At 52.2% G+C, this 14,795-nt stretch overlaps 2 protein-coding genes and 2 non-coding genes across 4 annotated transcripts; 2 read left to right on the top strand and 2 right to left on the bottom strand.

Moving 5' to 3' along the window:
• Nucleotides 1-577: 577 nt before the first annotated feature.
• POSPLADRAFT_1141616 (hypothetical protein) lies at nucleotides 578-2,560 on the top strand (the record flags this gene model as incomplete). The annotated part of the gene is made up of 11 exons (XM_024485318.1): nucleotides 578-668; nucleotides 713-796; nucleotides 850-1,168; nucleotides 1,219-1,358; nucleotides 1,402-1,529; nucleotides 1,589-1,703; nucleotides 1,755-1,768; nucleotides 1,826-2,094; nucleotides 2,160-2,285; nucleotides 2,337-2,442; nucleotides 2,513-2,560. 11 exons carry the CDS (start codon nucleotides 578-580, stop codon nucleotides 2,558-2,560), a joined length of 1,440 nt encoding a protein of 479 aa, XP_024339808.1.
• An 846-nt stretch (nucleotides 2,561-3,406) lies between these two features.
• Nucleotides 3,407-3,489, bottom strand: POSPLADRAFT_t73. The gene has a single exon. It is a non-coding gene; the product is annotated as a tRNA-Phe (tRNA).
• Nucleotides 3,490-3,826: 337 nt separating this feature from the next.
• POSPLADRAFT_1046362 (hypothetical protein) lies at nucleotides 3,827-14,758 on the bottom strand (the record flags this gene model as incomplete). Its single annotated transcript, XM_024479009.1, has 10 exons — nucleotides 3,827-3,904; nucleotides 3,953-4,138; nucleotides 4,239-4,732; nucleotides 4,780-4,781; nucleotides 11,560-12,395; nucleotides 12,868-12,925; nucleotides 14,162-14,256; nucleotides 14,402-14,486; nucleotides 14,538-14,584; nucleotides 14,744-14,758. 10 exons carry the CDS (start codon nucleotides 14,756-14,758, stop codon nucleotides 3,827-3,829), a joined length of 1,896 nt encoding a protein of 631 aa, XP_024339807.1.
• Nucleotides 7,083-7,165, top strand: POSPLADRAFT_t76. The gene has a single exon. It is a non-coding gene; the product is annotated as a tRNA-Phe (tRNA).
• Nucleotides 14,759-14,795: the final 37 nt, after the last annotated feature.

Genomic DNA, 14,795 nt, shown 5'->3' with positions numbered 1-14,795 from the left:
ACACCCCTTGAACTGACAACCTGAAGGACCCTGCTTGTCTCCCGAAGGGACATATACAGTCTGGTAATGTAGATACCCGAGCGTAGCATTCCTTCATCACAGAACACTCGACATCCAGCTGTCACTCCGTCGTGATTTGATGGTGAGATCCACTCTTCGCCCAACCAGTGTATCTTCCAGATATAGACCAATGACTCCGAAGCCCCACGTTTCAAATATGTGGCAATCGCTAGATGAACTTAATGCGCGCTTATCACACCGGCAAAGTGGGATTTGAGTGGAGTAAGTGACTTGATACTCTGTGACGTCGACCATTTCACTGATCATCAAGCCTATATGCGGAGTAACGCCGTGCAGGGCTCAAGATTCATTTTTTGATATGCCCACCAAGCACACTAACTCAGTTGGTTAGAGCTCCATTACAGTAAGCTGATAACCAGTATGCGTAACGCGGACACGGTCCGCATCATGCGGCACTCACGCGTCCTCCGTGACTTTCGTAGCGCTTTACAAGTTCGTAGGACTTGATATACCTTCTCCACGTTTAGGATAGGGGCTCGACGGTCACTGTTCCACTATGTTTGACTTCTGGCTCTGCGTTGCGATTGTAGTGGCTGCATATGCATTACTGTTGCGAGCACGGAAGAAACTGCTTCCTCTTCCACCTGGTATGTTAGGCCAACAACCTTCCCATACTCATCGAGGGTCATAGCATCTCGGCCAGGTCCAGGGTCGTACTTAGCAGGAGAACACGAACCCCCTTGGAAGACCTACCAGCGCTGGTCTCTGAAGATAGGTAAGTGCTTAGCTTATAGATGTATCGCAGCCAATAACAACGTATCGTTCAAGGACCTCTTGTCACTGTATCGAAACTGGGACATCCCATCATAGTCATTAATTCCGCGAAGGACGCTACCGAATTGCTAGATAAACGATCAACATTCGCCTCCAAGCCGCGCTGGCCGATGGCAGAACTCCTTGGCCGTCAGAACAACGTTGGCTTTCAGTACTACGGCGAGCGTCTCAAACGATCACGCAAGGTCCTACATGCCGCTCTTAATCCAGATGCCATCGCAAACAAGTGGAGCGAGTTGCTCGACACGCAGTCGATCAAATTGATGCGACAGCTTGCTTCTGACCCCTCTGCGTTCTACTCGCACATTCAGAAGTATGTTCTCCCTCAGTCAGTCAGTTCGGGACCTCATGTTTCTTTGGCAGTAACATCGAGGAGCTCGTCGTGCTATTTGCTTACGGACGGGAGCCTGAGCCGGAATACACAAGAATAGCCAAAGCTGTCATGGAGCAGACGAGCATAGCACTCCAACCAGGTCGATGGGCTGTCAATCGCATTCCAATATGTCGGTTCCTCGCCGTTTGTGCCGATAGCTACCTGACGCATAGTTCCGTTGCAAGTGAAGTATCTTCCGACATGGCTCCCCGGTGCAGGCTTCCAGCGCTGGGCTAAATCCGCCAGAACTCTGTTCTACCAGATGACCAGAGGCCCGTTCCTTGAAGTGAAGGCTGAGATGGTGAGCCAGCAGCGATGTCCATTCATTTTTGATACCATGACATGTGTTTTCCTCTGTAGGAACTGGGCACGGCAACGGATTCATTCGTGAAGCACTCCCTTGTGAACCTAGGACAAAATCGCACTGTTGACAGCGAAGATATCATCATGTGCGCCGCTGGGAGTCTATACAGTGGTGAGTAAATCGCATGCAATTGATATTAAATTACCTGACGTAGCCAATCAGCTGGGATAGAGACAGTACGCCCTGTCTCTACGGAATACATTTCGCCATACTAACCCTCACGCATGGGACAGCTTACTAGTACCATTCTCACTTTCATCCTCTTCATGGCCCGCCATCCTGAGGTACAGGACCGTGCATACAAGGAGATTATGCAAGTCGTGGGAAATCACCACCTCCCTGACATCACGGACCAACGCGCGCTGGTCTATGTCGACTGTGTGATACGAGAGGTGCATCGCATGAATCCTGCTATTCCCCTCGTGACACACAGCAACACTGAAGACGCCGACTATTCCGGATGCCACATACCTAAGCAAAGCTGGATCATGGGCAATATATGGTAAGTGCTCCAAGTTTCTTGTTGAGTCGAAGGCTCGAATACCACGCAACACGTTTTTGACGCAGGTCAATGCTGCATGACGAGACGGCGTATCCCAGAGCAGAAGAGTTCCTACCAGATCGTTACTTGCATGCGGGAGACGGAAGTGCTCCTAGGGATCCAAGAACACTTGTCTATGGTTTTGGTCGAAGGTATAATATCATGTAATGTCTGACTGACGCTTATACTCACTTTACGCTCAGGTTATGTCCAGGATTGCATTTTGCTAACACGGTGGTGTATCTTGTGGTGGCTCGTACCTTGGCTCTGTACAAGATTACGCCGGAAATAGTGAACGGCGAACCTCGTGTGTGTCCTCTCAAGTTTCTTGAAGGGCTCGTCCCGTGCGTTAGACGCATTCATTCTTCTACTTGCGCAGAACTCTGACCTTATCCTAGTACCCCTGTACGATTTGAATGCAGCATAGTGACACGAGGAGAAGGTCTAACGGACATGCTACATTAAATCACTCCCAATGATTGGTCGTGAATTGTTGCATCATCCTCCAGAAGGTCTGTTCTATAAACCCTGCAGGCGACTTTACCTACATATGTCCATAAACTCAGTGTTCCCTGGAACAAGTTTTTAAATCAATTTTAGATGAGATTGGCTTATTCACGGTATGTTCAAGAACTATCGCTGTTCTGCAGAAGTGTCGACGAGAAGTTACCTGAAGCGCTTCTCCCAAAATTCAATTGAGACATAGTAGATACCGTTTTGTGTGGCCGCGCAGGCGTAGACCTGGACAGGTGGTCTGAAAAAATGGAGTCGTGGTTCCTCAGGCTTCGAGAACAGTGGGACCAGGATTCAGCTCAGGCGCCCTGGAAGGTACGCATTTTTGCCTTCAAACTCAGTAACTGCGTTGTTACTGAGCCTTTCTCTCCAAGGAGATGGCACGCCACGCTGCAGTGTAGACACTGCAGGGAGCGCTACCAAAGACGACATCCAAAGACGAAGATCTATCGCCGATTGTTCAGTCCTAAGTCGCGAGATACATCGAGCGGAGTGGGGATTTAGGCGACAGTTGATCGCTCGCAGCACCATTATCCGCGTGTATACCTCGGACTACTGCTGCATACGGTGCATATTTAAAAGGATCCGGATAGCTCAATTGAACATCGGTATCGGCATAGAGAAGACAGCTATCGTTTAACATGAGCACCTGACGACGTTGAGCATGAAGTCAGCATGCAGGACCTCGGGTGATACCAGATATCTCAAATATCGCAAGGAGTGTCGCGTTAGTGATGATTGAGGCTTCGCAGGAGCAAAATGCCAGGACCGTGGATTGAACACGGGACCTCCAGAACACCGTCGGGCTTCAGTCTGTTGCTCTCCCAGCTGAGCTATCCCGGCCAATATAGAGCTTTCCTAACGTGGTATGATGACGGGCAGTCCAGATCAAATTCGCGCCGATGAAGATCGCGCCATCGAGGGGAGCATTCTGAGTCCATGCGATAGCTGCATACTAGGGTTTGTTGTTGTCCAGTGGAACCGCTACAACAAGCATTATGCCATCTCGGTAACTCGGGGTGTCGTTGCTGTCCGTGCTGTAGCTTTCTAATCCCGGAGGACACTGTACCTTGTGCCTTTGATTTACGACATCAGCGGCGTTGATAGACACCACTCCAAAGCAACACAGGTGGTAATGGTTCCTCCATATTGAATATGCTCTAGGAGCACTACTGGCTACTCATACCACCATGCGCATCTTCAGCTTGTCACCATCAACAATCTCCTGTCTCTTCGCCAGTAGCTCGTCAACATCCCACTGGCAACTGAAGTAACGCCCAGCCAACTAGTCTCTTCGCTCGCGCACCAGCCAGATGGTCGCATGCGCCGGCAACTCAGCGGTGTCGGTGAGAATACGCTTCATGTTATCTGGTAACCCTGCACTCATGTCAGTGAGGACAAAGCCCGGGTGTACTGCGATAGCTAGCACGCCTCGGGTGTGATACTCAGCCATTATGAGCTCCGTGAAACGAAGCAAGGCGAACTTCGCTGTCTGCGAAATGCGTCGTAAACAGCAGCTCGGGAAGGAACTAAGATTACAATACCAAATATGCAGAGCCATGCGGCACGACATAATGCGCGCCGACGCTCACCATATTGATGATCGTCTTGGCTCCCCCGCATTCACAGAGCAGCGGCAGGAATGTGCGGGTGACCAGGTACGTCCCACCCATATTCACCTCCCTTGTCTTCCACCACACCTCTAGATCCTGCTCATGCATGAGTCCGAGTCCGCCGTAGAATGCGGCGTTATTGATCAGGATATCAAGCTTCTTGAAGGACTCCTTGACTTTCTCCATGACGTGGATGACCTGCGCAACATCGGTGATGTCAGCGGTCATAGCGAGCACTCTCAGATGCTGGTTTGGGCGCTGAGCGGCTTCGCAGGCGGCCTTGACCTCAGCCAGATGTGATCGCGCAACGAGGACGAGGCCGTATACGCCCGCTTGTGAAAACGCAATGGCAATGGCCTTTCCAATCCCCTTTGATGCACCAGTGACGAGAACGACCTTCCCTGCTAGGTCCGCCTTGGTGGGATCAATGGACGAGTATGTATCATGGTGGATGGTGGGTACAAAATCGGAGCCTGGTCCACATGAACTTACATCTCGCAAGATCAGTAAGGAAACGTACCGCTGTGGTTGGACGTCATGCGATAATACCCGAACGGTAATGGGTGGTTGAGTTCTGTGTATGCGTTGGCTTGATATTTACAACAAAGGTTTGTGATTCCACGGGATTAGGACCAAGATGACTGTGATATCGGACTGTGATAGACCGCGTTTTACATTGCATGTCATGAGTGCTTTTCTCCAGGGCCACCTGAACACCGGTGTTACCTTGGAGGATACAATGTTCTTACGACTGTCAGTTATGATATAAGCTTACATCTGAACGTGATTGCGTTTCATTGAGGCCATGACTTCCCATCACCTATCTCGTCATAACCATGTGCTCTTTAATCTCGAAATGCAATAAAGATATCGTAAGAAGGTGGCCTTTGTAGCGCCATAAGATGCAACTAATACAATGATCGATCATAAGCAGGTTTCGTCTGCCGGTATCGAGTACTGTGCCCCAAATAACACTCGAGTCCAGGAGGCATGCTCCTAACTTGGGTCAACGTGAAATGCGGGACAGTCGGAAAATTAAGTTATGTGCCGGAGACCGAAGCGATTGGAAATATTGTCTGCCACCACGCTAGCTTAGCAAACTGTCACCATGGGTTCCATTCTACATTGGACAAGTCCAATTATTCCTGCTAAAAAGCCTTCTCACTGTCTGTCGGCCGCCGCATGATCAATTCTGCAGCATCAGAAAAGAGCTCTCCACCGAGTTCTCGGAGAGAGGAAGCGGTCCACTATCTCGCTAGTTGTAGCTTCGATAGCTTCGAGCCTTCGACTCTGTTGACGCTCTGCACTAGTGACTTAGAGAGCTAATGCCTCTTGACATGGGGCACACACACATCTTGGGCTTCAAGTGTTATCACTACTTCATCACATTCCCTTCGCATTTCCGTCAAGATGTTCGCAAATGACATCACAATGTTACACGCTTAATCATTGACCGATGCAATTACGAGGGTGTCGCTCTATGCCGGGAACTACATTCGTGTATGTATTGTAGCTAAACCCTCAAGAAATAGAGGCATATACAGCATCATATCAGGCAATATTACCTCCCCCTTACGATTTCACAAATTTCCCTATGCGATGGCAGAACAGCTGCTCCTCGCTCTCTTCCTCTATGCCCCATACCTCGCCCTTGCTCCAAAAGCCCATCTTTCGAATGAAGACACGAGTCGGTCGGTCGAGACAACAGCCGTCAAACGCGTTCTTCCAAATCGGCGTCCAGAATCGCTGCCGCCACGCAACATCGTCCCTCGGACTGAGCACATGCTCGAAGAACAGCAGCTGGCCTCCAGGTCTGAGCACGAGATCCACGAGATTGCTCAGCGCCTCTTCGGGCGAAGGGATGGAGCATAGCGAGAGGATCGAAATAAGTGTGTCGACCGAGTGTGGGGCGCCCAAGGCGGAGACGATGGACGCAGTGTCTTCAGCACCGTACGGCAGAATGAGAAGGGTGCCAGCCGACTCCATAAAGCCTGCGGCGGTAGCGCGTTTTCGGATCTCGTCGTGCATCAGCTCATTGGGTTCGAGTGCGCCATATTTTGTCACCGCCTCTGGATTGAGATAATTCACGGTATGGCCGTAGCCTGCACGTGGTCATGAGCTGAGACGGGCCATGTTCTTTTTTTTCGTCTGGTCACGATGCCTACCTGCGCCAATGTCAAGCATGACCCCGAGCGTTCGCGGGGATGAGCTGTTCTTTGACGGAATGACTGTTCCCGTCGATGCCATCACCGAAGGCCGACCATACATGGTTCATGAAAATCTGCGACACTGTACGCGGATGTAGCAGCACTGATGGCGCACGTAGAATTGCGCGCAGTGTGGGCAGGAATGCCAGCTGCATAGCCATCCGCAGGTCTGTGAGAACACCGATGGAAGCTGACAGCTTCATTGAGTCAGTGAAAGTAAGACTGAGACGGCGAGCGGACGTCAGTAAAAAAGAAATTAGACTAGGTAATAATGACAGCTTACAGCAGAGTCGCGGCACGGTCGAGCGATTGAGTTGCAGCAATGTTTTACCTCCGCTAGGAGGAAACAAGTTGAGCAACTTGTCAAGCTGCAATCATTTCAACAATCTCGAGTTCTCAGTCAGCCTTGAGATCACGCGTGAAGATATGAAGCTCAGCGCATGTGCAGACGAAGGCGCCCGCCTGTTTCGGAACCTTTAAATTTACATCTCTTAGTAAGATACGCCCTGAGCGAGACTGCAAGTTTAAAGCAAAGGAATGAACGTCTGTGCATCGATTAGGCTATGCGCCGGTGTTGGTCACGTGTCAGCATAACTATTTAAAGATGATATGTGCTGCCGGGATAGCTCAGCTGGGAGAGCAACAGACTGAAGTTAACCGGTGTTCTGGAGGTCCCGTGTTCAATCCACGGTCCTGGCATTTTGCTCCTGCGAAGCCTCAATCATCACTAACGCGACACTCCTTGCGATATTTGAGATATCTGGTATCACCCGAGGTCCTGCATGCTGACTTCATGCTCAACGTCATCAGGTGCTCATGTTAAACGATAGCTGTCTTCTCTGTGCCGATACCGATGTTCAATTGAGCTATCCGGATCCTTCCAAATATGCACCGTATGCAGCAGTAGTCTGAGGTATACACGCGGATAATGGTGCTGCGAGCGATCAACTCACTAAAACCAGCTTCGACCTTGAGATGACGATATAGATACTGAGGAATGTCCTAGGGTACGAAAGGTACGGTACTGACATTCCTACTGCTCGGATACGATGCGCAACACGTGCCCTCATTCAGATCCCGCAGGTAGTTCTCCTTCTCTAATTGCTCTATCAGAAACCTAGAGTATCGAGGCGTTCGTACACCCTGGCCCTGCTAAATAGCTGAGTTATCTGAAGAAGTCCCCACGGTTATAGGCTGTTACTCATGCACTAGGAAGACTCGGCGATCCGGCAGACATTTCTCGATAACGCTGTCCGCTCCTCGCTTGTTCAGTACATCTTCCGACTACGGAACGGTGACGTCGAGGACGATCAGATTGTGTTGATGTGCTGTCCTCCCGCTTTCATATTGACCGAGATATGCTCGGTATGTAGCCATTGCAGCGCTCGCTTCTTGGTGCAATGTGTCCCTCCTTGATATGAATGTTGATGACGAAGCAAATGGAAAGTTTCTCGGGCGCTTGCGAGAGGTTCTCGAGAGTTTCGGCAAGCCAGCTACAATTGAAATGCCGTCGGTCAAGCCAGATGTTGAGCGATATGTCCACAAGTCGATTTGTGTTGCGTAACAGTGAGAAGTGATGCGCTGGATATCAAAACAATAAGCCTTCAGGTCTGTGGCATTGGACAAAAAACAGCACTTACGTATGTCTCCAATCGCAGTCAGAGAAAATCTCCTGAGCGCTGGGCCCGCTTCTTGCAAGATCTCTTGGAGCTCCAGCGGAGAGCTCGACACAGCGCCACCGAGCCCAGAGGAACCCCAAGCAAGTCGGAGCCATGGCATCCATGGGTCGTTATGAACCTTGGCGGCAAGTAAAACTTGCGCGAAGACAGCACAAGATAGTGCATCCAAATCACAAAGAGTGAGGCCGAAGCGATGTCCCATTAATGTTCGAGTGTTCTGACTGCACATGCGTCTGCGGAGATGGCCAGGTATAGAAGGATCCTTGAACTTGACACGAGATAGTGTGAGTGATCTCAGACCACCGCCTGCACTTGACGCCGCGACAAGGTTGATGAACACGACAGCAGAAGGTAGAGTGACATCGTGTAGCGTCAACGTCCTGATTGTGCTCCATCCAGCAAAGTGGAAAACTTCGTCTGGATGGAATTCGCCAACGATCCAGTCGCCATGCCTGATCGTCAATAAGACCTTCCTGCCCGCCCACTTCCCCTTGAGCGACGATGCTGCGAGTGATCCCAAGTGACGGAGTGATCCTGTGCTCTGCAGAGGAGCTTCCTTCTGCCCTTCAGCAATGACTCGCCAGTATTTGCCTTCGAGGGCCTTCCAAGCTTCCTCCACCCACTCTGGCTCGTTTTGTTTCCAGAGCCGTCCCCAATGAAATCTGCTGCAGGGGCAAGACTCCTCTCTCGCGGTAAGGAAGACATCTCTTTGACTCTTCAGAAAAATGCCTTCTTCCGGCATGTGCTTCCGACAACTCAGAGCCCAACTCCTACAAACACCCACGCATTTCATGAGCGCTGTAGAGTCGTACTGCAAGTACTCCAAGATCATATCCTAGATCTTAGAAGCAAGCCGGATGTCGAAAGGCCTATTTGGCTGGTATTCGTCTGCCTGTCGCGACCCTTGCGGATGTTTTTGTACGTCGCCTTGCCTTATCGTGCGCTTTTCAGGACGCGAAGTAAACATCGTCACATGGAGTTACGTACATCCAGTTTCTCGACTCTTCCATTGAGCCCTCAGGCACGATATCAAGTGCCTGGTAAAGAGTTTCTGGTATATGCTGTTCGTCGAGATGCCATATTTCATTTGAGAGCGGTGTAGAGCTGGCCTGGGATTGAAGGATCTCATGTCCTGCTTCATTTTGCGGGTGCGCTGAGAAGAACCTAGAAACAATCGACTTAATGGCCGGCTGTTTTGACGTTTGGTCCAGGAAGGTACTGTCGCGTGGTTTCCTGAGCGACGCCGGCCCTTGAATTTCAACTTAGATATTGTAGCATCCCTCTGTACATGTTGCGGATGCCTAGGATGATCTGATGGTGGATTTGCTCTGATGTACACAGGTTTACTTGCAGATGAAACATCTTGTGTCGCGCAAATAGCTCGTGCTCCGAGCTGAGGCTGACCTGAGCTGCTGAACGGCATCAATAGGCTTTCGCTCGATCGAGGTATGTCTCACCGAATCCCAGAGACCTCGCTTGGAACGTCGTCCTCAAGGGTCTTTCCTCGCCAGAGTACCGCTGACCGGCCGGCTTCACGATTTACAGCATGATACTGCACAAAGTCCGGGCTGTCGGCGCTGTCATGCAAAGCGAAGCTTGTAGACGAGCTATGCATGAAGTTGGAACGATCACTTCTGACATCCATGTGTTCGAGCAAATGGATGCCAAGTCGGTCAGTAGCCATTGGTGACGATGGGTAGTGGGAGTAATGGAGGAGGCGCAGGCACAGGCTAAAAAATATGCCCGAGAGTACAGCAAGGCATTCTGCAGCAACGCACCGCATTCATCTCCAGTGCAAAGCCGTACGGACACTGATGTAAACCGGACAGTAGTACTGGTACTGCTGTAGTCTGGAAAGATAAGGGGATGTTTCGTGACAGACACAGCCTCGCGATCATAGAACCATTATACGTACGAGAACAATAAGCCACTCTGACTACCAATTCACTTGCTCTCAAATGGGCAATGGAGGAAGTACTATGGCACAACGGAGGACCACCATGCTGACGTAGCGCACTAATTATCCTTAATGGCCTCTGAAAGGGGGAATAGGCAGGGACCAGGACAATCGTGCACCTGCTTGTCACCGATTTAATGCATGCCTGGTCTACGATTTGACCATGTCCGTATCCGATCGTTTTGCCGTCCATGCGAGGTGTTAGATCGAACGAGCTCAATCCCAGTGCTCTGCGAGGGGATGCACATCGTCGGGTCTAGAAAAGGAACGAAAGGAACGTTGTCAACGAAGTAGAAAGCAGCAGGAACGCCAGGCTTACACGAGGCCGATGGGTGCAGCTATCAGGACCAGAAGATTCTGAGACGGGTCGACGCTAATACTTGCGATCATCCCCTCGGTAAGGGTCATCGGAATTATTCGCTCGTACTCTTCGATTCCCAGCGGTGGACAAGGAAGCTGCAGACAGTAGACCTCGTTGTCCTCATCCAACTGTAGGAACAGGCCATATGAGTCGCGAAAGGCCGTGCGTAACTATATCGATTGCCCCAATATGAGCGTAGGACTGAGGCGCATTCAGTTCGGAGCTCGGGAATTCTCGAGCCTGTCGTACATCAAAGAATGACAAGACGTTTCGTCGACCATCTCGAGTTGTCAAGCCTAATCTTGTAGTGCAAAGCAAGGGTGTCCCGTATGATCCCCCGAGAGAACTGACAGACCTTCCGAGACTCAAGGGATCTTGCCTTGAAACGCGGAAACAACCAAAGTAGCAAGCGGATATGAGAGACCATTCTCTTGCTGGAAAAGAGGCCACTACGGTATCCAATATGGTATAATCGCAGAGTCACTGGGCGCAGTGCATATTTTGCAACCTTTCTGCGCTTCGCAAGACATCCCGACTTTTGCGAAGACCGCGTTGCGATTCAGAGACGTTTCCCGGGGCTGTTCTTCGAGAGTCGATGTATCTTAGTATGCGGCCGCAGCGCAGAAGACGTTAGGTTGTCTCAATGTGCTCAATACAGCATGTAGGAGCATTCGGATCTGTTGGGAGCGTCAAATTCTGTGCTGGAGAGGAAGATGCGACCACGCACCGTCCAATAGCAATCCATATCGACAACGATATTGAAACTTTGAATGGTTCCACGGCATCAGTCAATCCGAACAGAAGATCACGTATGGGACCTGAATTAACGTACAAGTACACAGCGAGAATAGGGAAGTCTGGACTTAGCGATACACATATACCACAAGCGAAAACAGCAACGACGACAGGGGGCAAACTGGCAAAGGCAAAGCGGCGGACACGTCCGGAACCGTGGTATACGACTAGCGTGAGAGAGAATCAACTGGAGACCGGGAGAACCAGACTAATATACACAGAAACGACATTGTCCGACACCATAACTGGACGACGATAACATAGAGCCGATAACCAAGCATAAGCCGACGTGACGGCAGACTAGGCCCCGGAGCTCCCGCCCGCCTGAGGGCGTGATTCATCGTCAACATCCGCGTCCGCATCGCCAGCGCTTGCCACCGCAGGAGGCGGAGGCGGCGGGTACCCGTAGTGCGGCCACGGCATGCCAGGCGGGTAGCTCGCATACGCGTGCGGATGCGCATAGTATTGCGGGTAGTGTGACCCGGCGTAGGCGGGGTCGGTATAGCCAGCGTACGCAGGCGCAGGCGGCGATGGCTGGCCCTGCTGCGGTGGGGAAGGCGTGCTCGTTGGTGGTGGCACCGCGGGGTACGTCCCAGAATACATTGGCGGTACAGGATACCCTGGCGGCGGCACCTGGTAGTAGCCGTATGATGCGTAGTGCGGTGGTACGGGCGCTGCAGGATCACCGCTCGCGTAGCCTGGTTGCGGCTGGTGCACCGAGACGGCAAGCGGTTGCGGCGGAGTCTCAGACGTAGTATCCTGGCCTGGCGGTGTGCTCTTGACCTTGCGCGCGCGTTTGGGTGGGTTGCTGCTGTAAGGGTCGTAGCGTTTGCCACGCTTAGACGAGCCAGAGTCTGCTTCGGCGTAGGGGCTCGGCGGTGATAGGGAGGCAGGGAGCATGTGCGGCGACGTATCCGCATCATCGGCCTCGCCACGGTAACGTGGTACACCGTCTACGCCAATCTCCACCTTTGGCGGGTTGCGGAAGTGCGTCTTGTCGAGGTATTCTGGACTGATGTCGAGCGACGCGAGCTCGGGCAGCGATGAGGGCGAACGCAGCCGACCATGTTCCACGTCTTCGATCTTGTAGTACGAGATAAGGTGTTGCGCGACACCTCCGATCGACAATGAAAATGTCTGCGCGAGACAGGTTAAGCGTTAAGGATGTGCCAGTATCCCAGCATCGCACAAAAATTGGTATGGTCCACTCGTATGGATGGTGGACGACGGCGATATCACTTCTTTGAAACCCAGGGACATCTGAAGAAGACAGCCCTTTTGTAATTCCTCGAGCTCAGCTCGGTACGCCGTAAGCCAAAATTATGCTCCCGATGGACCAGTGCAGGTGACGAACTCCTCGTGAGCTGCTCGGCATGCAGGCAACGAGACATGTTTGCGCAAGTGCCCGAAGACGGGTACTTGCGACATCACGTTCAACGCCCACGTTGAGCAGTGAGGGTACCATCAGTGAGCACACTCGGACCATAGCTCGGCACGCTAAGGAGCAAGACACTCGAGCGACATCGAGTGTGACTATCCACTTGAAGAGAAACGCAAGGTACACCACGAAGCATACGAAGCACTGGCAGGGACGCAACTGATGACGCACCTTCTTCATCATGCCCCCAGGCTTGAACTTGTAGCTGTTCGTCAGACTGCCGACCAGGCTGCGTTCGCGCTGCCGATCGACGCTCGCAAGACGGTGTGCCTCGCTCTTCGGTCTGCTCAGTGTCTGGCCCTCGTTCTTGACAGGCTCTTGGTACTGCGGTTCAATTTCTACGTTGGCCTGCTCGGAGCGTGCGCTCCTATGACCGGCGCCTCGCTTCTCCGTCTCGCGGTAGAGGAGGAAGTTGCCAAGTATACGACTCGGGCTCCAGAAGAATCCGTCCGTCCACCGCTTGATACCACTTTCGTCCTCATCAAAGACGAAGACAGACCCCGAGGTGATCATCTTGCGCTCCGAATCAACAAGTCGGCGGGTGACGCGCGGTATGAGACCGCGCCTGGCGGCCTCGAGAATGAGCAGCGCATCGCCGGTGGTCTCTATCCACCCCGTCCAAGGAGGCTCTGTCCAGGTATTCGCGGCGGGAGGGTTGGTGGGAGATGTTGGGGAATGATGAGAGTCGTGGGACATGCCGCACAGCCTGGATGAGGTGTCATTGCGGTGTTGGACAGCGTCGCGGACGTCGAGGCCGATGAGCGATGAGATGATGGTCAGCAAAAATGAAGTATAAAGTTTGGAAACAAAGTTGACTGACCGCGAGCTAGATTTCGTCGGGGTGGGAGGAGGAAAGAAGGTTCGCGCCCCGCCGTGCTGCTTGCGCCACAATTAGGGGGTCCCGTGAGAATATTTCGTTCGCGGAGCTGGAATGGCTGTGGCTGCCGTCGTTGGCAGGCTGCTCAACGTCTTTCTCGACTACTAGTCTCTCGACCGCGGGGGCGGGCGTAGCGGGTAGCGGGACAAGGTTGGGTGGTCTGTGTGCTATCGGAGTACTGACCGCTTCGGACTATCTATTGCTAATACCATCAGCGTCCGTGCATGCCCACTTTAGCCTCGTGTGGAGTTTGTTATCGCCCACTGGCCGTCCTGCCCCTCCAAATACGCATGTCTGACTTCTCTGGTCTCTTGCGACGCCTCCTATTCGTTCTCGCTCGATGTCGCCAGCTGCGTGCGCGGTGCACCCCCGCGACCAGTCCATCTCGCTTCAATGAATGTCCGACCCACATCCAGAAGCTCCGTCGCAACGCGGACATAGCTCGCCCGATCGCGCATCTCATTTGGTCATGCGTCTACCATTCTTCTCACAGATCTCAACCGCGAACACGAAAAGATGAGTCGGGTAAGCGTTGGTTGGCTACTACATGTACATTGAGTCGTGCTCAAATATTCAGGATATACATACATCGCAGCGTGTCGGGGCGGAACATCTAGACCCTGGCCTTGCACCTGTGATGTATCATCACCGGGTGGTTCAGAGCCTTGCGCCAGCCGTGCGATCTGTTATCACCTGAATTCGCAGCGCTTCCCCGCCAGAACATCTCCATTTACGAAGGATCTGCATTCTGTCTTGGTCCACCTTGCTGTGCGTGGTGTCTGGTTGTTCAGTGCCTCTGGAAAGCCTCGGGGACTCAGCTAAACACACCTCCATCCGTATACTAGCTGACAGGGCATGGAATGGACGATGCTTTTGATCGTATGCATCGTGCCGTAGATAGCAATACTGGAGCCTGCGTTATGGCGAACCAAGGGGATCAGATCATGATGTCGGCCATGCTCACGATACTTCCATACCGTACATCCAGAATTTGTCTGGTGGTCTGAAACCCTTCGGCAGGCGCGTCTTGACAGCAGCTCACACGCCGCTGGCGTCGCGTCTCTGATCTCCCCTACTGCCTGTGCGACGCGTGCGTCTATCTCGAATGTCAACGGCGATCGGTGAACATTTGCTCCTGCTATTCCGAGGTTCGGCGACTGGAGCACATACTACAGGGCGGGACATGATATCTATCAACTGGTCATGGTACCCAGATGTGTCT

This window comes from Postia placenta (assembly GCF_002117355.1).
Source record: "Postia placenta MAD-698-R-SB12 unplaced genomic scaffold POSPLAscaffold_6, whole genome shotgun sequence".
NCBI classification, from domain to species: Eukaryota; Fungi; Basidiomycota; class Agaricomycetes; order Polyporales; family Adustoporiaceae; genus Rhodonia; species Rhodonia placenta.
This window is presented reverse-complemented; position numbering and strand designations above follow the sequence as displayed.